This window comes from Neovison vison, chromosome 2 (assembly GCF_020171115.1).
Source record: "Neovison vison isolate M4711 chromosome 2, ASM_NN_V1, whole genome shotgun sequence".
In the NCBI taxonomy this organism is placed as follows: Eukaryota; Metazoa; Chordata; class Mammalia; order Carnivora; family Mustelidae; genus Neogale; species Neogale vison.
Genome location: NC_058092.1, coordinates 94,338,402 through 94,363,151, shown reverse-complemented (window position 1 = coordinate 94,363,151; position 24,750 = coordinate 94,338,402). Strand labels below are relative to the sequence as shown.

The 24,750-nt window shown below is 41.4% G+C and overlaps 2 protein-coding genes across 2 annotated transcripts in view; one reads left to right on the top strand and one right to left on the bottom strand.

The window, feature by feature from the left end:
* Nucleotides 1–1,674: 1,674 nt before the first annotated feature.
* GNAT2 (G protein subunit alpha transducin 2) lies at nt 1,675–10,546 on the top strand. Its single transcript, XM_044238858.1, has 8 exons — nt 1,675–1,917; nt 3,611–3,653; nt 4,146–4,287; nt 5,004–5,161; nt 7,277–7,405; nt 7,628–7,757; nt 9,396–9,549; nt 10,079–10,546. The coding sequence occupies exons 1-8, from the start codon at nt 1,800–1,802 to the stop codon at nt 10,267–10,269; spliced, it is 1,065 nt and encodes a 354-aa protein (XP_044094793.1). The 5' UTR covers nt 1,675–1,799; the 3' UTR covers nt 10,270–10,546.
* An 8,337-nt stretch (nt 10,547–18,883) lies between these two features.
* The window catches only part of GNAI3 (G protein subunit alpha i3), a 36,965-nt gene continuing 31,098 nt past the window's right edge, over nt 18,884–24,750 (bottom strand). Inside the window, exons 8-9 of the mRNA XM_044238857.1 lie at nt 20,151–20,364; nt 18,884–20,062 (exon numbers count right to left, since the gene is read on the bottom strand). Of these exons, the coding sequence (XP_044094792.1) occupies nt 20,174–20,364 (191 nt within the window). The 3' untranslated portion in view covers nt 18,884–20,062; nt 20,151–20,173. The remainder of the gene's footprint in view (nt 20,063–20,150; nt 20,365–24,750) is intronic.

Here is a 24,750-nt window from a genome sequence, read left to right as displayed (position 1 = left end):
TTCCACACTAAAAGAAAAGAACACGTTAAACCCTTCAAACTCAAGTTAAATCCTCAAGTCCTTGGCTGCACATTAGAATCACCTGGGGGAAATTTGGAAATCTTCATGCCTGGATTGTGTTCCAGGCCAACGAGATCAGGTTTTTTTCCAAACTTGCCACATGATGGTAATCCCCTATATTAGCTATTTTAAAATAGTTTCTCAGGCTCTGGAATTAGCACCATTACCAGAAAATACTGATTCTAAAACACACCCCTTTAAAAATATACAGGATATGTTAACATCTTTGAAATCTGAGTGATCTTTCAGCCAGTGATATCTAAGATTTGATGATACACAGAAACCAGCATCTCAGATGATCCTCGTAATCAGGCAGGTTTGAGGGAAAAACAGTTCCCTAATACTTTCTAGGGCAGCACTTGCTGAATTTTAACATCCTTAGAGTCACCTGCAATTCTGTTACAACGCTGGTTCTGAATCAGAAGGTCTAGGTTGAGGCGTGAGATCCTACATTTCTAAGAAGCTCCCAGATGAACTGTGCTAGGCCTTGCGCCAAATTTTGGGGCCACATTCTTAAGTATCTCCTTCTGAGGAGGTTCCACCAGCAATTCATTTAATCAAACTGAAATAACAGGCATAAAGAAATATGACCCATGGAGGGAGTCTTGGATAGGTCCGAGAGGCAACTGCGGGACTGCACTCTAGCATTTCCCCCCAGGAAGGGGCAGCAGGGATGAGGGCCAGAGGGAGGGCCATCCCAACTTTTGCAAAGCTGGAGGCTAGAGTCCAGTTTCCCAAGGAAGCAGACCCCCAGTCTAAACAGCAGCGGAAGCTCACTCGCCAAGTGAAGGTGGCCTCAGGTGGCTTTAGTGGGTTGACAGGAAGCAGCCTCATTCTGTCTACACATACCCTTTATCTTTCCTTCGGTCACCAAACCTTTACTGAGGGTCCACTGATAAACCACCAAGTCAGAAGGATTCAAAGATGAATCACATCTGGTCCCTGACCTCCAGTGGAAGAATTCAGCCCAGGGGGAACCCATGTGCAACGCAAAACACAGTATGAAGTGGTAAGCGCTAGTACCAGAAGCGCGCAGAGAGAGAGATGAGCCAACATAAAGAATAAGCTAATAGCTTCCTGGTGCAGCAGCCACAGGTGGAGCTGGAGGAAACATTTCTAATCTTTCCACAAAGGGCATCACCCTAAACAAAACTCCTTGCCAGGACCAGCCTGGTATGATGGAGAGGGTGCTTTGATGCCTTGAAGCCTTTAAAACCAAGACTCTTACAATCTGGAGCCTCAGGATGGGCAATTTCCTGCATTTGTGCCTCTAATCTCTAGCACTAAGATGCAAATGAATCCAAGGAAGTAAGAGACTTTTAGGGGATCAGCCCCTCCAAAGAATGATCTCATTCCAGAGAGCTTCAGTACCTGCCACCTATCCTCCTGTGCCAGAATCCCGCAGATCATTTTCCTAGTACAGAATCCCAAGTCCTTGCCCTTTGTCATACTGAGCTCTTAATTGGCTTTGACCCATCACACTGCTAGATATAAAGGCTACAATCCCTAGACTAAGTAGATCTCCAGCAGGGTAGGGAGTCTTAGCCAAGACAGGCCAGGCACAAAACCCTAGAGCCCACTCTCTCACCTAGCTCCCTATAGAACCAGCTTTTTAGGAGGACTACAACGAAACAGATACTCAATCCCAAGTTACTTTTTCCTTATCTTCCGTCTCATATAGGAGACTCTAGAGAAGAAGCATAAGGGCCGGAAGCAGCAGCCGAGAAGACAGCAGAAAGATGGGGAGTGGAGCCAGTGCTGAGGACAAAGAACTAGCCAAGAGGTCCAAGGAGCTAGAAAAGAAGCTGCAGGAGGATGCTGACAAGGAAGCCAAGACCGTCAAGCTGCTATTGCTGGGTAAGCGAGATGGGAAGCTGAGCCAGGGAAGGAGAAGGTACTGCTCCTTCCTGCTTATCCTGGATGGTTGGTGGCTTCTAGCCCACCCCATGGGGAGGAGGGACAGCAGGTCATTTTTCTTCTCCCCAGCCAGTCTAAAGCTAGAGGATCAGGGTTCTAGGGCTGAGCGCAGCCACCCCAAGGAGATGCAGAATGCCAAAGCTACCCTGGAATTGTTCTGTTCTTCCTTGAATCAGGATTGTGCAAGGGCCGGGATAGAGCCATTCATCTCCAAATCTAATACCTCACAGCTTGGCAAATACAGTGAATCCTGGGCTTGCAGACAGTTACCCAATCTATAGTCAGAGAGCTCTGAGTCAAGGACTCAGGAGAAGACAGTGGACTCAGAAGTCCTACCATATAATCAGTGCCATGTAGTCCTGGGGATAGGCCCACTGATGCTTGCCAAGTAAACTGGTTCCTTCTCCTTGCTTCCAGTACACAATTTGTATAAATTTTAGAACCAGGGAGCCCTGAGGGAGGAGGAACAGAATCTTTTTCTAGGGCAGTCCTTTCCTAGCTTTCTATTCAGGAGTTGCCTTGAGAGTCCCTGCCAGATTGTAAGTTTATCAACCCGATGAGCTCCTAAGCAGATCACAGGTCTGTGCTGAAAAAAGAAAAGCACTTCTGTTGGTCAGTCAGAGAAGCTGGTCACAGCCATAAATAGAACCAAGACAATGAAGAGTTTGGGACACCTGGCTTAAGGGGGAAACCTCCAGTAGTAGGACAGAGGTAAGTTAGAGCAGGCAGCATTTGTGCAACAGGACATAGCTGGCTGGGTTGTTTTGAAGCCCATGAGAAGCCAGGGAACCAGAGCCCCAGGCCACGGCATCTCCCCTTCCCCAGCTGCTCTGTGAGAATACCGCTGTACGCTGGAACAAGATTCCAAGGAGCCCAAGAAGCTACAGAAGGGGAAAGAGATGGCAAGGCCACTGAGAGATCTTTTAAGCCTAAGCAGCTTTCTTCCACATTCAGGATAAGCAGCTTAGAGGGAAGAGGCGCAGGCTAAGTGGGAGGTGGTTAACCCATCAGGGCCACGCAAACTGGGGAAGAGGGTTGAAGGGTGTATGGAGGGGAACAGAGTGCAAATGGGAGGACACTAGGACACTAGAACATTTTAGCCAATAAAGGAAAAAGCATGATGATGAAAAAAATGTATTTCAGTGAAGTTATAAAGCTCTCTGCAATCCTGCCCCAAGATCACTCTCTTGAGTAAAAATAGGCAGAGGAGAAATGTGTTAAAGGAATTCCCCTGAATCTATCAGTGGTTCTCAGTGAGATTTTGCCACTACTCCCTCTACCTCCCCCGGACACTGGGAAATGTCTGAGACATTTTTAGTTGTCACAGTGGAAGAGAAGAGTGCTATTGGCCTCTTAGCGGGTAGTGGCCAGGAATGCTGCTAAACACCCTAAAATGCACAGGACAGTCCCCACAAAAAAGAACTGCCCAGCCCAAAATGTCAGCAGTGCAGAGACTGAGAAACTGAATGACCCGAGCTCAAGGCTGGCAGAAATTGAGGGCAGCAGTCATCCCTTTGTGCTCTCCCCTAACAAGACTCACAAGCAAGTCCTAGCTTGGACTTCTCACAGGCCACCTACTGGAGGTTTGGGGAGAACTGGTGGAAAACTGAAGCATAAGAATTTCTCCCTGCAGGTGCTGGAGAGTCAGGAAAGAGCACTATCGTCAAACAGATGAAGTGAGTAGGAACAAAGCCCCAGAAGACAGAGGTAGGGTGAAGAATTCAACAGAGGCATGGAGGATGAAGGGCTCCCTGGCCTCAAGAAACCCATATGTAAAGGATATAAAGAACCTGATTGGGGTACCTGGGTGGCTCAGTGGGTTAAAGCCTCTGCCTTCAGCTCAGGGCCTGATCCCAGAGTCCTGGGATTGAGCCCCACACTGGGCTCTCTGCTCAGCGGGGAGCCTACTTCCTTTCCTCTCCGTCTGCCTCTCTGCCTACCTGTGATCTCTGTCAGATGAATAAATAAAATCTTTAAAAAAAAAAAAAAAGAACCTGATTCCCAGTGCCCCTCATCTGCATGCCTTCCCCCCCTCACTCTCTACTTTGGGACAGCAATAGGCATGAGATCGGGTTCTTATGACCCTTTAAATCCTTCCAGATTCCCAATCCCTTAGATCTGGTTACTCAGGTCCAACTAAGAGCTGGGTGTCTATCTACTCCTTGCAGGATCATCCATCAAGACGGCTATACGCCAGAGGAATGCCTGGAGTATAAGTCCATCATCTATGGGAATGTACTGCAGTCCATCCTGGCTATCATCCGTGCCATGTCCACACTGGGTATTGACTATGCTGAACCAAGCTGTGCGGTACGTGGTTAACAATATGTGGTTAAGGGTGGGAGGAAAGGCTAATGAGAAGAAATAGCAGCCAACAAGCTATGAGGAAACTTGAGTCAAAAAAGAGTTTCATGTAACTAAATCTCATTTACTGAGCTTCCAGTCTTTTTACTTCAGTCTTGGAGAAGTATGCAATCCCTACCTTTAAAATAAATTACAAAAATCTGCTCTCAGCTTCCTCCGCCTTTTTGTCTTATTTTACCATTTAAATTCTTCTCCTTGGGCTCCTTGCCCTGGCCATGGAACTTTTATAAGCTAAATCTCTAGTTCCAGTTTTGGCTTTTTCCAAGATTTGAATTATTGAAAGAAGGTGATGGTTTCCTGTCTCCCATGTTGTGTATTTCACGGTCAATCTGGTCTTTAAACATCCAACCTCCCTGTAGCAGAGGATCCACATTTGTGGTGGTACCCTTTTGGACAAAGGCTAGAAGATAGAAACACCACAGAGGAAACTCCTGGAACCTAGGTTTTCCCATAGGCATCCCAGGATGGGATAAATTGCCACTCTTTATATTCCTGAAGCACACTCAAAATTAATTAGTGTTTTCTTAGCATCTTCACTGGACGCTATCTCCATCTTGGGCTTTGGTAGCAAGGCAAAATGCTCTCCTTTCAGCAGTATTCCCAGGAGCCTCCTGGAAAGCCATTACTCCTGTGCCATTCTCAGCCAGGTCTCTGCCTTACAGGATACTGGGCGACAGCTCAACAACCTGGCTGACTCCACGGAGGAGGGCACCATGCCTCCAGAGCTGGTGGAGGTCATCAGGAAGTTGTGGAAGGATGGTGGGGTGCAAGCCTGCTTTGACCGAGCTGCAGAATACCAACTCAATGATTCAGCATCTTAGTAAGACTGCCTGGGGATGGGGTGGGATGAGGTGTAAGCAACCAGGACTTCCAGGAGAAATCACACCCAGCCTAAAATTTCAGGCTCAAAGCTGGAGTCCAAAGGACTGAATTCAGCCTGGATACCTGTTTTGCTTAGGCTTGAGCAGTGTTCTACTATGCTTTGAATGTGATGCCCTTAGAGACACGCCGCCATAGTCGTCACCACTCTGTATTGCTTTACACTGGCTCACTGCAGCCTACAGAGCTGAAGACACCCAGAATCCAAAACAAAGGTGCTCTGTTTAGTAGCATTCAGACTGCTGTCCTCTTCATCAATTCATACACATAGCGTCTCCTTTCAAAACCATGAATGTGAAGACAGACCTGCAGTTCTGCCATGGGCTCTCCCAGGAGGCACTTGATTCATGATGGCCTTTCCAGGGTGCCATTTTCTAGCTGGTAACATTAATGTCACCTAGACTCAGGCCACTTACCAGAAGTGAATGCCTCATTCACCCATACATAGTATCTTTTATGCCAGGGTGCCAGGGCATGGAACACAGAAACTTCCAGGGGAAACCAAAGGAAGTTGGTCAGGGATTAAAAAGAACCAACTTTGCAAAGCTGGTTCCAAAATGATAAGGTACACATCAGTCATACCTCTAATGGCATGGAATCTATCATAGATGGGCATGAACTTTGCAGTCAAACAGACCTGGATTTAATCCTTGTTCTGTCACCTAGTTCTGTAACACGGTTCTCATTTGCCATTCAGAGCACTGACTCACCAAGGCCCAGGCACTGCTGGGTTCATGACATACACAGTCTCATTTGACCTGTACAGTAAGCCTTTGAGGTGGAGACTACTTTGTATTAGTCCCATTTATAGATGAAGAACTGAGGTTCAGAGAAGTTAATTAACTTAACCCAAGTCCTATAGATAAACAGCAAAGGCTGGATTTGAATTTTTTTTTTTTTAAGATTTTATTTTATTTATTTGAGAGAGAGAGACAGTGAGAGAGAGAATGAGCGAGGAGAAGGTCAGAGAGCGAAGCAGACTCCCCATGGAGCTGGGAGCCTGATGTGGGACTCGATCCCGGGACTCCAGGATCACGCCCTGAGCCGGAGGCAGTCGTTTAACCAACTGCGCCACCCAGGCGTCCCAGCAAAGGCTGGATTTGAATCCAGGTCTATTTCACAAAGTTGAAGGCTTTTTACAATACACCACAATGTCTCTTGACCTTGGCCCCAATCATTTAACTCTTCTTAATTTTTCCTTTATTTGTAAAATGGGATATGAAACTTAAAGGTGTGAGGTTAAATGAGAATTTAAATGTGCGAATGCCGCACACACAGTAAGCACTGTTAATTTTCCTTCACTTCTTCTGTCATCTCACTCTGTATTTGCCTTCTTCCTGTCTTTTAAAATTTTTTATATTAACTGTCAAACATATATGAAAGCAGAATAATATAACGAATCACCTGGCTTCCACTGTTAACTCACAGCCACTCTTGTTTCACCTCCATCTCCTACTGGATTACTCTGAAGGGAGTAGCACATATTCCAACAACCTAAAAATTTCACTATGCATCTCAAAAAAAAAAAAAAAAAGACTTAAAGAAAGAACATAATCATCACACCTAAATATTTAATAATTCCTTAATGTCTTCAAATACCCAAGTAAGTGCTCATTTAAGTTTCCTAGTTATCTCAAAGGTTTGCTTCCCAACTTGATTCAGGATATAAATAAGGTCTCATGCTAGGCACTGAATCACATCTCTTAATGTCTCTGAAGTCCCTTTTAGTCTACTCCTGAGTCTTGATGGAAAATTTGGCACCCATTTAAACCACCAAATCTCACTGAAGGGTCTAGAAAACCTTGAAGTCAGGCAAAACTTAAGGAAATGTTATCTAACTTGACTTATATGTGATAGAACCCCTGCCTCTCAGCCCAACCCACACTCCCTTTTGTAAAGACACATGAAGTTTGAAAGAATGAACCTGAGGTTTAACAGTATGGATTCTAGTCCTGGTTCTATCACCACGTTAGCTGTATAACTTTGGGTAAGACCCTTTACCTTTCTTGGCCTTGGCCGTGGAAAGTTTATGTCAATTCTAAGCTCTTTTCCCTAGCTACCTGAACCAGTTAGACCGGATTACAGCCCCTGACTACCTCCCTAATGAGCAAGATGTGCTTCGATCCAGAGTCAAAACTACAGGCATCATTGAGACCAAGTTTTCTGTCAAAGACTTGAACTTCAGGTAAGTCCACAGTTCCCTGGGGCACCACAGATACAACACATGGTTCCAAGTACACCTCAGATACCAAAAAAGGGCAAAAGGACATATTTCTTGGCCTTCACTAAAGCCCCATCTGAAGGACCTCCCTATTTCTCTCCCTTTCCCATCTCATTGCCAACTGGCCCCAAAGTGGCCACCTCTCTGGGGTAAACACCAAGTCCATGTGCTGTTTTTTTCCCTCAGGATGTTTGATGTGGGAGGGCAAAGATCAGAGAGAAAGAAGTGGATCCACTGCTTCGAGGGAGTCACTTGCATCATTTTCTGTGCAGCCCTCAGTGCCTATGATATGGTGCTAGTGGAAGATGATGAAGTAGTAAGTGGCCTTTGCACAAAGCAGCTTTCATAGTTCCCCTGCAACCCTTCCTCTAAACTTTGCGTCACCAATTCTTCAACTTGGATGATTTCAAGACACTCTAGCAGTCCTCCAGCGGCCAAATCAATATCTCAGGCAAACAATTCTAGAAAAACCTCTTTTCCAGGCTCTAGGTTAGCACTTTAGAACTCCAGATTTACTGGGAGTGAGCTTGGTCTCAGATCAGCCATCTAAGAATCACTTGGACATCACACAGCTCACAAAAGGAATTGATAATTAAAGAGACAAGGGATCACAATGGGTTTGGTAAAGCACAGGAGTTACACTTAAGGCTGCATATGGAAATAAAGGATAGGAGATGAAAACGAACAAGCAGAAAGACAATGTATGATGTGTATCTTTGTGCAACATGACAGAGGGGTTGGACTACTCATCTCATTTGCAAGCCTAAATATGTACTGTCAACAGGACTAAGGAGAGACTGGCAAACCAGGTTTCTCATGTGCCACTTAAACTGGCAGCTGGAGGGTGTCACCTCACCTGAGGGTGAGTCTCTTGAGCCTGCAGATTTTAACAGAGGCTCTGCAGGTCCATGGTCTGCCCAGCCAGTTACCTCTGGAGTTTGAGACAGAGGATATCATTGCATGGAAATGCTAATGGAGGCCCACAGCTTATGGATATCAGACAAAGCACCTACACTCCTATTCCTTGCTCCAGTTCTCCCTTCTCCTTAGCAGAGTTCAAGTTCACATGAGAGCTCTATGAGTATCTTCTGTGCAAATTCATTTTTCAAGATCTCTTCCATCTCTAACCCTTAAGTCTATGAGGTTTTAAGGGGTTCTGCAGGAGTATTAGCAATGATAAAAGGCCACAAAAAGTAGATTTGTTTTCTTTCCTCATTAGATGAAAAGACTGAGCCCAAGCCAACTAATAGCATACTTCAAATCCTAAAGATCTGCTCCCTGAAAACAGGCTGGTTTGGGGAACTGGAAACATCTAGACTGCGCAGATACACAGCACAACTTCTCAAAGTGGCACTCAGAGGAGGAAACAGGCAGAAGCGCTGGTTGTGTGGCATCAAGAAATTCTCTAGCCCTCACCATTTGACACCGAGGCAATAATCCCTGTTATGTTCCTGCCCAAACTGAGATCCAGGACCCTATAATAGAAGCCTATCAAAATCATCCTGAGGGGTGGGAAAAAAAAAGTCATCCTGGAGACACAAACAGGCACATGAAAACTCAGGCCTAGCTTCAATTGTGTATCCACTGCACCTAAGGGCGTTGAAGTCCCTGGCAATGCCCTGGCAGCCTAAGCCCAGCATAACATTGATTGTACAACTCTACGTCACTCACTGCCATGGACACTACATACACGATCTCATCAGACCTCCATAATAACCCTGATAGGGAAACTGAAACTCAAAAAGCTCAGTAATCTGCCCCAAGTCACACGGCTATGACAGAACAATTAGAAGGGCAGCTACATCATCTGGGCTCTATCCCACCACACCAAAAGGAGATAAGCTCTTCCTCTTACATTTGGAGCACTAGTTTCTCCAAGGGGAACGGGAACAGGAAGGAGAAAATATACCCGTCAGCTCAATCTGAAATCTCTGATGGTGTTTCCTCCTCCTAGAATCGCATGCATGAGTCACTGCACCTCTTCAACAGCATATGTAACCACAAGTTCTTTGCGGCTACTTCCATTGTCCTTTTTCTCAACAAGAAGGACCTCTTTGAGGAAAAAATCAAGAAAGTCCATCTCAGTATTTGTTTTCCAGAGTATGATGGTAAGTATCAAGGGCTGGAGACAAGGGTAACCATTTCTTGGTAATGACTGGTGATCGCCTGGTTTCCTATACCAAGGAGACACGAAGGAACCTGTCTTTAAGGAGTACTAAGTCTAACTCCTTTGCTTTCCTGGGTTGATGATCCCTTACCCCTTTAACTCAGTTCTTATGTGCCTTGTGATATCCGAGTGATCCTTGGATGTCTAATCTGAGAAACTTGGGTATTCAGTCACAGGTTTAAATTCAGATGTCCCTGGAACAGAACAGATGTTAGATGCAGGAGAGCCGCCGACTGTTCAAATGATACCTACCAGAAATCAAGGGTGGAGACACCCTCTCCTCAATTTCATTGTCCAACTCAAGTGATAAACACTGGAGTGCAATAAAGGAGAGGACCCTCCCTCTAAAAATAGGCCCCCAACTGCAGCTGTCCAACACATTTCATGGATCAAATTGGTCACCTAAAAAAGCAAGCAGTTATGAAGGGTTAATTTATCCCACTTCTTCACTATTTTTTCTGGGAAACCAGGAAACAACTCTTATGAAGATGCAGGGAATTACATCAAGAGTCAGTTCCTTGACCTCAACATGCGAAAAGATGTCAAAGAAATCTACAGTCACATGACCTGTGCTACAGACACACAGAATGTCAAATTTGTATTTGACGCAGTTACAGATATTATCATCAAAGAAAACCTCAAGGACTGCGGGCTCTTCTAATTCTCATTTCTCTTCATGTACACATTCCCTAAACGGGCTTGGAATTTGGCTAATTTCAAGCAGAAAAGCATAGATCAACATACCACGGCATGAAGAGTGAATTCAGTCTCCTTTAGAGATGGACTTATACATGATCGCAACTGTGTCCTGTTCCTTTCAAATTGGGATAGCTAGTGCAGTTTAAAGAGCACAACGCCGGAGTCAGGAGACCCAGGTGCCAGAACTGGTTCTTTTACTACAAGGTATAAATATTTCATTTCTCTGAGCCCTGAGTCACTCATCTATAAAATAAAGATAACTTCTCCATCACTTCACAGGGTTATTCTAATGATCACAAACATAAACTGAATGTAAAGAGCATAAAAGCTATGTGGTTAGAATCACAGAAAAAAAATCTATATAAAAGCAGTCACTTAAGAAATTCAAGATCAAGTTTTTAGATGAACTATCCCAAGGAAAGCAGCAAACCTTCCCTATATTCTGCAAAAGAAAACAATTAAAAACAAGACCTCAATAAACCTACCACCATTTTTTACAAACAGACTTAGCTTAGCTCAGAGATCTGAATTACTGGATTGGAGATAGGAGTTTCTAAGGCACATGTCCAAAATTAACCATCTTTATTAAGCAGACTATCCCTCTGCAGCCACTCCCCCCCCGCCCCCCACAACTGCCATTATCACTGTAACTGTCTCAGATATACAAGACACTTTTTTTAAAAGTAGGCTCCAGGGGCGCTTGGGTGGCTCAGTGGGTTAAGCCTCTGCCTTCAGCTCAGGTCATGATCTCAGGGTCCTGGGATCAAGCCCCACATCGGGCTCTCTGCTCAGCGGGGAGCCTGCTTTCCCCTCTCTGTCTACATTTCTGCCTACTTGTGATTTCTGTCAAATAAATAAATTAAATCATTAAAATAAATAAAGTAGGCTCCATGCCCAGCGTGGAGTCCAGTGTGGGGTTTGAACTCACGACCCTGGGATTGAGACTTGAGCTGAGATCAAGAGTTGGACGCTTAACCAACTGAGCCACCAGGTGCCCCTCTGGTATACAAGACACTTTCTGAATAAACTTGGAAGACTTCAGCACACTCCCACTTAAGAGTACTAATGATTTTATTGCTACCACTTACTGGTCACAGAACTTTTTTTGTAAGTGTATTTATTTAAGCAATCTCTACACTGAACGTGGGTCTTGAACTCACGACCCTGAGAAGAAAAGCTGCATGCTCTACCGACTAAGCCAGCCAGGTGTCCCTCAATCACAGAATTTAAGGTAAGCAAAGCCAAAATTTCCATTTCAACTGCTATTGTTTCAGAACCAAAAAAAGCAGCCGATCTTGCTTTAGGCACTGAAAATCTCTGCAGTTGAATCCATGTGATGCCTGGCTGCAAACAACATCTCCCCATACAGAACAACAAGTAAATTATTTCTTTGAACCTCTCTGAGGGGAAATGAAGCTTGCATTTATCTTGACAGGAGGTGGTGAAGTCAAGTACAGATTTAGCATTTACAACTACTAGTGAGGAAAGCTCTTGGCATCCAAGATTTAGTATATAAAAGAAAGTGTCAATTAAAATGAAACTAACTGCTCCTTGCCAGAAACACATATTCACACTTAGGCTGCTACTAGCAATATTGATACTAGAGAGCCATATGAGCTTGAAATACACTGAAGAATAAATTTGGGGCTGTTAAAATTGGATTCATTTAATAGTCTTTCTGATTCCATGAAAAGAAATCAACTTGAGAAATTACCAGAGAAATAAGGGAAAGTGACTATTGCTGGTTAAAAAACTTCACCAAAGAAAAAACCTGGGCAAGACTTCATACATCTAAGAGCTGTTCAGGGACTACATTCCAAATGGCATATTCCTACTATACTAACCTGTTTGTTTTAACTCAATATACAGGGGTTATGATTCTTTTTTTGTATAATGGATCCCTCTAACAGTCCAATGAAACCTATGGCCTTCTTCTCAGAGTATTTAAAAATGCAAATTTGGAGTATTAAAAGGGAAACCAACATGATAGGAATACAGTTCTATCTTCCAAGCCCTGAAGCCCCAGGTTAAGAATCCTTACTATGGGGTGCCTGGGTAGCTCAGTGGGTAAGCCGCTGCCTTTGGCTCAGGTCATGATCCCAGGGTCCTGGGATCGAGGCCCACGTTGGGCTCTCTGCTCAGCAGGGAGCCTGCTTCCTTCTCTCTCTCTCTGCCTGCCTCTCTACTTGTGTTCTCTCTCTGTCAAATAAATAAATAAAATCTTAAAAAAAAAAAAAAAAAAAAGAATCCTTACTATGGCTAAGATCTTGCCCTTTCAGGCCCCAAATTTAATATATCTAACTTATTCCATCTTCAATTAGGGTAGCCCAACCTCACCACAAATTGTACCAGACTGTTTGCTTCTTTCATTGTCTTTTCCTTGATCTCTGACTCCAAGCAGGACTTGGGTTATAGGCCAAACTGTAAGAGCCCAACCGTCTACGTGGTTATGGATGTTCATGTAGGACCAACCCTCCAGTCCCAGCATGAAAACAGAGCCAGTGGGCCTCATCTTCTGGTATTCTACTCACTTCACTATCTTTATATTTTTGCTTCATTTTAAATTTACACTACAATGCTGAATCTTATGCATCCTCAGAAATCTTTTTTGTAACAAGGTAGGTCAGAACCAGTTAAACCCTACTTTCACAAACTGTGATCTTTATTCTTAAAATGAGCAAACTTCTAGAATTTTAAAATAGTCTAGGCACTGGACTATTCATTAGCAATTTATGGGTAAGAAACTGAGGCCCAGAGATGTGGAATGTCTTCAAGATCAAACTGCTAGAAGTAGAACTAGAATTCCGAAACAGGTCATCTGAATCCCAAGCCAGTGTTCTCTATATGCAACATGCTACTGAAAGCCCACCATATACTATAACGTCAAAGTCAATTTTCTTATTTCCCTAAGCTCCTCCCACTCCCAACCAAATTCTTGGTTATTTTTAAATTACGCCATCCTAAATCATAGCTATTTAACAGTATCATCTCCAAACTGAATACAAATCAGCCTCAAATCTGAATGTGAATTTAGCATAAAACAAAAATATAAATAGCTTTATTTGTTGAAGGTGTAATTAATGATCTGTTCATATCCTTAGAGGGCAGAGATCTGAATACAGTTCCTTTGCAGTGTGCTGGACACTGATGTCAGTAAGCCAAATGTGAATTAGGTTCCATTTCTTGTGAATCTGATGACAGTTGCTTTTCTTTTTCTACAAAAATACAGTATGATTAACTCAAAAGGACAAATGTATGATTCCACTTATAAGAAGTATCACAGTAGTCAAATTTATAAAGACAAAGTAGAGTGATGGTTACCAGGGCTGGGAAGAGGGAATATGGGGAGTTAGTGTTTAATGGGTACAGAGCTGTAGTCTGAGACGGTGAAAGAAGTTCTGGAGAGGGATGGTGGCGATGGCTGTGCCACATAGCCAATGTTCTTTAGACCACTGAACTATGTACTTGAAAATGATTAAGATGGTACAGTTTATGTTATGTGTGATTTACCACAATAAAAAAATAGTGGAAAAAATACAATATAATTGGTAATGTGCATTTATAGGTTCTATGGGCAAAAGCAGCACAAAAATCCAGTCTTAAAAGCAATATAAAAGACACATTTACTTGTAACAATTCCTACTCTGATAAAAAATTGACTTCCATGTACCCCAAACAGTCCAAATCAGGGTAGTCCCATCCCCTGGAGAAGAAATAACAGCATTCAAAACCCGCTCTACAATTGGAGATGTGCCGTAGACCAAAGTGTGCCGGCCATGCTGGGTGGAGAAGGTGGTGAAGGGTGAAGAGCTCTTACCTCCCACTGCCCTCTCTACCCGGCACAGCCCCCGGAGCACAGATTCCAGGAGGACTTCAGTGTTGGCCCAGGGCCCCAGCCTCTGGTGTTCCTGCTAGGTAAAAACATGAAGACATTTCTGTGAGGTCCAACAGACAGTGCAGACAGCAGAAGGGTACGTTTCTGCTTTTCTGGCCATGAAAAGCAAGCACTAGTATGAACAGAAATGAAGAAGTGGATTTAAACACAAAACGAAGTGAAGACCTTTCTTTTCACCCGGCTTAACAAATTTGAGCCATTTATAGTTGAACTTCATTTCAGGCATTCAAAACAAATACGGGAAAAGTAACGCTGAGAAGAAAACCGGCTACAATGAATACATTTGCTGGTATCGCCTTAAAAGATTACTTGTTTTGCAGTACAGTACGTCTTGAGTGTCATTAAGAATATTTACAAAGCACTTTTAAATATATTATTTCAACTGTATCACACCCACAGTACATCATGGCTGGAAGGAATAATTTAGTCTACCTTTAGGTAACAAATAAGGATTTAAGACAAAGATTTCATAGCTGGTTGAAGAAGAGAAAAGACCAGAGCCGGGTGTGACAAACAGTTCTCTCTGTAAGATTTCGAGAGGTCTCAGGACCTTTATCCTCCATAAGCAAAAATGGAAAGTTAAAAAAAAAAAAAACAGTTAATTTCTTGTGATTTGAATTATGTCTGCTGGGAACCTTACATTTAAACAAGCCTCTAGGTAAAAATGTTTGGATAACCAAAAGGAATATGGGGGTGGGGGACGGGGGGTTAGTAGAGGATAGGTGAGAGATAAATCACATTTTACAGAATATTCCACCTGTCAAAGGTCTTACATCTGGATGCTGATATATGAGATGGTGTATCCCAGCAGCATATTTTCTAATACTGAATTATTTCTGCTACCTTATAGATTCCCATTAGATTTCAGGGCAACATTAGCAGCAAGCATACAAAGACTTTTCTATTTGATTCCTCAATCATTCCCCTTTCCCCTACTCCTTCCCCAGTCTTGTCTCAAAAAGATTTCCCAGTCTATAATCTAGAGCTAAGCTTTGCTCTTTATCCACCAACTGTAAATGAATATTCATGTTATTACATATATATAGCTAGACCTCTATCATGGGATTTTATCTTTGATGTTTCTTTCAATTTTCACTGAATAAATGCAGTAACACAAATGAAACAAATGTTTGGAAACTCCAAGTCTCTTGTTTTGTCTTAATTTTGTATAAAAACTAAATACTCTGTAACAAAAGTGTAGGAATATTCTTTGACTAAACAGTTCTCTCATTTTTTTTGTGACGAGCACTCCAAGTCATGTACAAAAGGTACAAAAGCTGCTTCTTATTTATTGGCAAATAAAAAATACCTTAGTTGCTTACTAGTGACTTTTAAGGTTATATGTCTACTATTTATGTTGATCTTTTAAAAAAAATGTATTTATTCATTTTAGAGGGGCAGAAAGGAGGGAGGGAGAATCTCAAGCAGAGTCTGAGCAGGGCTTGATCTCTCAACCCTGAGACCATAACCTGAGCTGAAACCAAGAGTCAGATGCTTAACTGACTGAGCCACCCAGGGACCCCATTTGGGTTGATCTTTAACATAAGGTCCTATTCAGTTATTGGCAAATGTTGCCCCAGTTAGCTCTATCAGAACCACAGAGGAGTTTATTTAAAAATACATGTTCTCAGGACCTGTCTCAAACATCTTAATTTAGTAGAGTTTAGCCAGGGAATCTGTATATGTAAATTTTGTACTTCAGGTATCTACTATTACAACCTTCTGGATTAGCTTTAATTCCTAAGAAGACTTGAGTCAAGCCAGGTATGTAAGCTTGACATAGTATCAGGAAAAAACTAGCCTGTCCTGACTTGTTCTAGAGTATGCTCTCCTAGCAGAAGTAATTCATAGAAGTTATGAGAAAATGCTGGGCGGGGGGGAGTAGTTAAAAACTAAACAAAGATAAAAAAACAAAGATCCTGACCATCCAGGAAGTTTGTTCCCCGGTGCCTCATCTAAATCTTCCATTTCCTGAGGGTTGAAGCAAGACCAACTTTTAATTTCAGGCCTCAAAGTAGCCTGGTACGCTCTTGTGCTTAGACAGCCATAAAGCTACGTAGAAAGCTGTGGCTGGTCCAGGTCAGAGCTCTACTTGTATGTACTATGAAGCCTGAAGAACACAAAAATGACCTGGCAGTACCGGGAAACTGAAATAACTTTGTTCTTAAATTCAGTGTAAGATATGAAGGAATTCACGAATAATAAGAGTGAAGAAAATCAGTGCTCTTTTAGGTATGTTTAAATGAGTAGAGGACTGTGGTTTTTTTCAACATCTGGAAGGGGAAAAAGATCAACCAAAGGGAGGTTTTTAATTAGAGGGAAAGACTAACTTTACCTTATATGTAACTGCTAATACAGCGACCAGCTCTGCAACAGGATGCTCCAGAACCAGGCTAAACAAATGCATACATACATGAAGTAACTAGTCAGGCTAGGCAAGGATTTCCAAAGAAAGTCACAGCTATGTATAGGAGAACAGTGGCCAGGATATAAGACTATAAGGTGGGCAAATGAATTAGAAGAACCAGCAGTTATTTTTAAATGCTCTAAATAATGTGCATGTAATAAAACACAAACAACACATAAGAGAGTAAGCAACAAGGCAAGAAGATACTTTTTTAAAAATTTGGTCCACCTATTCTTACAGTACAGCACCTTGTAAAAAAAATAACAATCCATCACTGGAAATAATAATAAAACGATCCACTGAAGTAGAGATTTAGAATTCAAACTATCAAGATGAAATGTCATCCCAAGATCCACTTTGAATAACTGTAAAAGTTTTTTGTTTTTTTTGTTTTTTTGTTTTTTTTTTAAGATTTTATTTATTTGACAAAGAGAGAGAGAGTGAAAGAGGGAACACAACAGGGGGAGTGAGAGGGGAAGCAGCAGGCTTCTCGCTGGCCAGGGAGCTGGAGGGATGCAGGGTGCCTGATGCAATGCGGGGCTCAAGGCTCCATCCCAGGACCCTAGGACCATGACCTGAGCAAAAGGCAGACACTTAACCGACTGAGCCATCCAGGTGCCCCAAAAGTTCTTGGAATATTCATGTCAGGAGGTGCAATCTGTTCCAAGTGTGAATTTATATGGTTGCTGAGGACTGGCCATTGAGAATACTTCCTCTTTACATAGAGCCTAATGAATGGCATTTTTTTTTACAGCCCAAGGTTTTAATCAGGTGAAGATGTGACTGTCAACAAAATAAAGCTATTGCTTGCAGTCCTTCCTACTCGAGTCTATTTACTGTTCTTTATTCATTAAAATTTAATCTTCTTGTATGTGCTGGTTTCTTAGATGGTCCAAAGCCTGGCCACATGAATACTGAAATGCGGTCCATCACAAACCTCCAGCATTCTCCACAGAAAAGATACAGGGCAACTTTTAGTTTCATTGATTACAAGTATCAATCCTTTTTCTCCAGGCTAGTACACATTATGTTTCACCCCCACACTCTGGCTCTGCTATTAGAAAAGATCTTTATTTCAAAATAACAACACTGATTTGCAAAGCAATGATCAGAATCACCTTTTAAAAATTATAGATCACTAGCCCACCGGCCAAGAGTTAATCACTGAGATGGATCCTGATTCTGACTTAAGGCATATTTGAAAACCACTGACTTGATGAACTGTGTGCCTGTGTCCTCAAGGAATGTGTATTTAAATAAGTTATATGGAATGGTAGGGTAGGAGGTGATCTTTAGAACAAACGTAAATGGTATAAAAGCAGAAAAGTGGAGAACTACCATTTTTCATTAACAGAAAAGCTAAAATATGAACATATCAGACAGACATATTTGAATGAAAATACAAAGTGCATTTCAAAGTATAATTAACTTAGATTATTTGTTATTTTGGATCATCAACAATATCATCCCATTAGCCCTGACTGTAGAAAAAACTACAGTTAAAACAATTTTCCACCAATTCTCATTTCCAGATGATCCTGTATCACAGAATACAGTGAGGAAAAGATATATTCAAAATGCACATGGACTATCAACTTATGTGGGCATAAGTTAATCATCACCAAGTGAAGCTGATGGTTTTCTTTTAGATCCAGTTTTCCCAACCCTAAAAAAAAAAAAAACTGTTCAGATAATAACAGTTATACCATCTGCATAGTTATACTTTTCCAAAAAGAGTAAGAAAAAAATTCCAATAAAGGCACTGAACTGCTGTCACTTGCTTTTCTGAACCAGCTTTGATGATCACCAATCTTTTTGTTTTGTTTTAAACTAGTAAAAGATTACATCAAAAAATGACACAGAATCCAATCCAAAAAGACTGGACCCCAAAAGGCACTGCTCAATCTGCTGATTTGGAATGCTCAAAATGCATTCTCTTTATCTGCCTTCCCCCAAAAGCCCACTCAGTATTTAAGGACATTTGCTCTACATTATACCAAAGGACCTGCAGGCTGAGGTGAATAAAGCTCTCCACAAAACCAAAATGTAAACCTGGAAAATGGATTATGACTGCATGTCACTTACACAGATAGGACATAAGACCCTCAGTCAGACCAAGCTTCAACAATACCACTACACCAGAAGACTAGCCCTTCAGGGAACCCTCTACCTAAACCCATTCTTAGACAAAGGCTAAAGCACATTCAGTGGGGACAAAAAGAAACAGAAGAAAATATTTCCAGAAAGGACTAGTTACAAACAGGAACAAACCTGGACTCTTTACTCACCATTTTAATACTGCTGCCAACTATTACAGATTAAAATCTGTACACACAACATTGTGGAAAAAGTCCCAAAATGCAATAGTTTCGGCAAAAGAAGGTACTGACTAAGGATTACTACATTTAACATTGCTACAATAAAAACAATGGCAAACAGGGATTTGGCACCACATTTACAAAGTAAAAGCATGCATTGTTAATACACTTTAGATGTCTCCCAACAGAAAAGACCATGGAAGATGGAAAACAAGGGGCATCTTTTTTTACAGAACTCCCTATGACTGAGACAAACAAGCAAGAACCAAAGTGGTCAATTTAGTAAATCTGTAGCAGCAAAGTCACTGTTTCTGTTTGGAATTTAGCAATTCGCATTTCTAATCAACAGCTGCCCTGGCTGTGTCTGTATCCAAGAAGCTAACTTTATATACTACATCAACATTTACCTAATGATTTGGTAATCAGCATAAACCAGGTTAACCTTACACCATAAGCTTAAACAAAAGTTAGAGAGCTAGAGTCTTATTACAGAACTCTCCAATGTAATTACCATTTAGAAACCATAATGGTACTTTGAACAGGAGAGTAACGTAAATTTCATCCAAAAAAGCTACAATCATAGCCCCAATAACCGTAAAGAATTAAGTAATTATGGAAATATTATGTTCTGACCATACCAAAAGTTAAAAACAAAGAGTTCCTACTAAGAGGAAAATTTTTAAGATGATCTGGCCACATCGTGTGCATAGTTAAGATTGTGTTTTAATAAAGATTCTTTTGCAAACAAATAAAATTTAGTCACGTTATTCTCTCGATGAAAAAAAAACACAAACCTTTAAAAATGAACTACTGGTGGTCTGTTAAGAAGGAAAAAAAGAATAAGCTACATTTTAAAGTTCTGGAATGCAGCACCTCAACTTCACATCAGCCCTAAACATTTGAGATTATGAAATCCAAGTGATGTCTTGATGATCAAATCATACTTTACAGCTGTTCCAATTCCAATGTCTGACTTTAGCATCTCGTGTCAATTAAGAGTTCCCTAATACAGAAGATTGTGCTAAAGAGTGCTAAGATTCTGCATGCTGCTGCCATTCCCTGGTCCCGTTCATGCTTGTAGCTGCCCAATGAGACAGCAAAAGAAGTCTGGTCTCAACACTCCACACTGTAATAACTAGAAAAAGAAGAACATCCTTAATTAGAAAAGTTTACAGTCAAGAGACATCATTATAGCACTAGAACTAAAATGTCTGAAGTTTTACCTTTTATTAACATCCACCTCTTTTCAGTAAAGTCCACATTCCTTTAAGTTGTTTTTAATGATGACATCTGTAACAGCATCAAAAACAAACTGCACATTCTTGGTGTCTGTGGCACAGGTGAAGTGGGTATAGATCTCCTTGGTATCTTTTCTTCTGTTCAGATCTTCAAACTGGCACTGAATATAAGCAGCTGCTTCTTCATATGTATTGGAACCTGAAGCAGACACCCAATATTCTCAGTTCAAATCATTACAGCTGCCTGAATGTAACTATGTCAGGCCATCACCACTTACTTATATAAAGAGAGGGATTATGACCCAAAGGAATATAAGACAGATTTACTTCTGTAATCACTAGGTTTTTCTCTAATCATTAGATTTTTCTTGAGAGCAGACACCAAAAAAAACAAAATCATCACACAAAAAAATCTAGGAAAACAAAACTTTTTCTTTTTCCCCTTCCATTTAGATATTTCAGCTAAAAAACCTAGAATGCATAAAAGGAAATTAGAAAAGCAGGAAGATGAACTGCTAGAACACAACTGTTGAAAAGGTCAGAGAGCCCATGCTCCTTGGAATGATCTTGAAATAAAACAATTCAAAAGAATTAAAATGCTTCTTTTCAAAAGCATATCAATTTTAAAGGGCTTAGCTTCTGAACCTTATGGCAATATGATGAAAGGTAGTAAACTAGTACATGTAAAAGGAAAAGGGGCCTGAATTATACACTTAAAAATGTGTTTTTATAAAAATAAGTAAAATGTGGTTTTGTGACATATAAATTATTTCTCAATGGAGCTGTCATTTTTTAAAAGGTGCAGGGTCTCAAAAGTAAACCTTACTTTCAACATTTGTAATTAACACTCTTAACCACAAGCTTCCTACACCATCTCATCTACCTGTGAACCTTGAGAATAGCCCTAGAAATTGACTACAGAACCAGGAAACCTTGAAAAATTAAACACACAAGACTTTATTCCTGTGAACTAGACCCTGTTTTCAAAAATAACATCTATGAAGTTAAGTGACACTAAGCATGACAACAAATACCAAGCGCTAAGTGGTTTAAAAAAAAAAAAAACTAAACAAAAAAAAAGCTTAAGAAAGAAAGGAATGTTATTTAAACAGAATACTTAGAATAATAAAGGAAGATAGCTTGGTAGGGGCCTGAAATAGGTTTTTTGAGATCTGAGAAATTCTGTAAATTCAAGGAGAGCTCTGAAAAGAGAACTGTGTCTGGTAGGAAGAGATAACTGATACTTGGGCAATGAGGACTGTGGGAATGAAGTCAATGGAAGGTAGGCTTGGAAGGTGTTCCCCCCAACCTTGTCCCCAAAAAAGGATATGACACTGAGGGCTCTTTGCTATGTGGAAGATTCCCAGTTAGAACACTGTCAATCCTGTTACTTAAGTTTTCTCTCCACTTTAAAACCTGGCTACTTTCTATGAACTCACCTAACGCTCACCTCCCTCCCAATCCTGGCCACATTTCCAACTTCCCTGAGAAAACAAAGGCCAGGGGGCTTAAACTACATCTCAACTCTTGAGCCTACCACCTCACTTATAAGTCACCTATATCCCCCACACATTTGTACCTATGGTCTTAGAGTGGTCTTCCTGGAAGTTTCAAAATTTAACTCCTCTACCAAGATTCTTTTACGATGAAATGAAATTTATGTAACATACAGTAAGACATTTTAATGTGTACAATACAGTGGAATTTAGTATATTCACAATGTTATGCAACCAGCACCTTTCTCTAGTTTTAAAACTTTTTCATCAACTAGAAAAACACCCCATTACTATTAAGTAATCATTCCTCATTCCCCTCATTCTAACCACCCCCCCTCCTGGTAACCACTAACCAACCTGCTTTCTGTCTCTACGGATTTGCCCATCTGGGGTATATCATATAAAAGTGATCACACAAATGTGACCTTTTGTGTTTGGCTTCTTTCACCTCACATACATTTATGAGGTTCATATAAGCAGGAACATGCATCAGGACTTCGTTCCTTTTTACAGCTGAGTGATATTCCATTGTATGGAATTCCATCTGCTTACAAATCTTGCTCCACCAATTATATCCACTTTTCACAACTTCTCTTTTGCTATAAAAACTTACCACTAAGCCGATGAACATTCTTCAATCTTTCCTTCCTCTGTAATCCAAGTTGCTTAAGAGCAGGCTACACTGGGTTCATTTCTCTACTTCCCACTCAGTAACTCACAACCCTGGCTCTATGCTCACGGACAACCACTCTCAGTAACACTCATGATCTCCTTGACTGCTAATTCCAGAGGCCATTTTCCAATGTGTATCTTACTTTATTTGTCTGCACACAACATTGCTGACAACCCTCACTTCTAAATTTCCTAGTTTTTGATACTTTGGCTTTCTTGATTTTTCTCTTTGCATCCAGCATAAACCTTTCTTTCTCTCCTGCCAACAGAGTCTACTATTTCTCTCTCATTCTGCAACATCAGTCGTCGTCATCTCATCCATTTCCATGTTGTATTTATACAACATCTCAGATGAACACATGTAACCGTCAACATCCCACCAAGCGCCAAGGCCACGTATATATCTGCCTACTAGATACTCCACCTGGATGGTCAAAAGATGCATCGAAATCATCAAAAAATGCTTCGAAATTTCTAAATATCAATTAAGATCACAGCACCAGCAGCCAATCAAAGCAGAACTCTGGTAGTACTCTTCCCACTTCCTTACCCTAGCTGTACTCTTTCACTTTATTACAGAAAGCTTTACAGCATCTGCTCAGCTAACAAGAATTCTCCTTCCCTGAAAATACCCAACTCTGACCTAAAAGTTATAGTGGTGCAACACTGGCATTCATATTTGTGTCCCTGACTTTGACTGACTGGGCTAAGGATTTTTGCTGGCCTTAACCTTGGCCAGAATCTCTCTCCTAGGAATTTAAACTTGGGGCCAACCAGCTTCAGCATAGCCTGGTCTTTATTTCTTTTTAAGATTTTACTTCTAGGTAACCTCTACACCCAAAGTGGGGCTCAAACTTAACAACAAAGAGATCAAGAGTCACATGCTCTACATGACTACTGACTAAGCCAACCAGGTGCCCCCTACCCTGGACTTTTTTTTTTTTTTTTTTTTAAGATTTTATCTATTTATTTGACAGACAGAGATCACAAGTAGGCAGAGACTGGCAGAGAGAGGAGGAAGCAGGCTCCCTGCTGAGCAGAGAGCCCGAAGCAGGGTCCTGGGATCATGACCTGAGCCAAAGGCAGAGGCTTAACCCACTGAGCCACCCAGGCGCCCCTACCCTGGACTTTTAAATGCAGAAGAGATACTGTGGGAGGGCCATCTTGTATCACATAAACTGAATAGCAGAGAAAGCTGTTAAGCAGAGAGAGAAGAATAAAGAAGATGCACAGAGGGAGGGAGAAAAAAGAGGAGGAGGAAGAAGTACTTCCAGGGTCTTTGACAGCTTTCTATTTCCTAGCTCTAAACTCATTTCTTTTAAAGATTTTATTTAATTATTTGACAGAGAGAGGCAGTGAGAGAGGGAACAGAAGCAGGGGGAGTGGGAGAGGGAGAAGCAGCGAGCCCGACATGGGGCTCCATCCTAGGGTCCTGGGATTAAGATCCCACCTGTATCTTAAGATATGTCTTCATTCTTGCCCTTCCCTTCTAGGATATATCCCAGTATCTTCACACCCATGCCAAAAAGTTTTTTTTGCATCCTAAGAGACTCCTTACTAATTCAACTCCCTTACTATCTATCTTTATTGCCATTTATAGCATATCTTTCTAAAGCACAGTTTCCATTACCTCATGGACCCCAATCAAAATCCTTCAACAGTTCCCCACTATCTCAGCATCAGATACAAGGCTCTCCATGAGCATCCCCGCCCATCACACCACCGACTCCTTCCTACCGCATTAAGCTCTGGCAATATCAAATTCCTTCTAGGTTCCAAACATATCATGTAAATTTTTTTTTTTAACAATTTCATTTTTAAAAACAATGAGGAGGGGCGCCTGGGTGGCTCAGTGGTTTAAGCTGCTGCCTTCGGCTCAGGTCATGATCTCAGGGTCCTGGGATCGAGTTCTGCATTGGGGTCTCTGCTCGGCAGGGAGCCTGCTTCCCTCCCCCTCTTTGCCTGCCTCTCTGTCTACTTGTGATCTCTCTCTGTCAAATAAATAAATAAAATCTTTAAAAAAAAATTTTTTTTAAATAAAAACAAAAACAAAGGCCTAAACTCATGACTCTGAGATCAAGAACTGAGCTGAAATCAAGAGTCGGACACTCAACTAACTGAGCAACCCATGCACCCCTCATGTCATTATTTTTTTTTTACCTCTGTATTTTCATATATGCTATTCCTTCTTCCTAAAATGCTTTTAATCCTGTTTTCCTGGTGGTTTCTAATTCATACTCTCATTATCTCACTACGAGTGTCATTTCCTCTAGAAAAAAGAGGACACTGAACCCACAGTAGTAACCCCTTCTTCTGCTAGTGAACATTTCCGACTATAATGAAATTCTTTGTTTCCCTCTTTCTACAGCTTGTGTCTTAAGTGCAATGACTGCATCTTATCCTTGCACTTTTTTGAA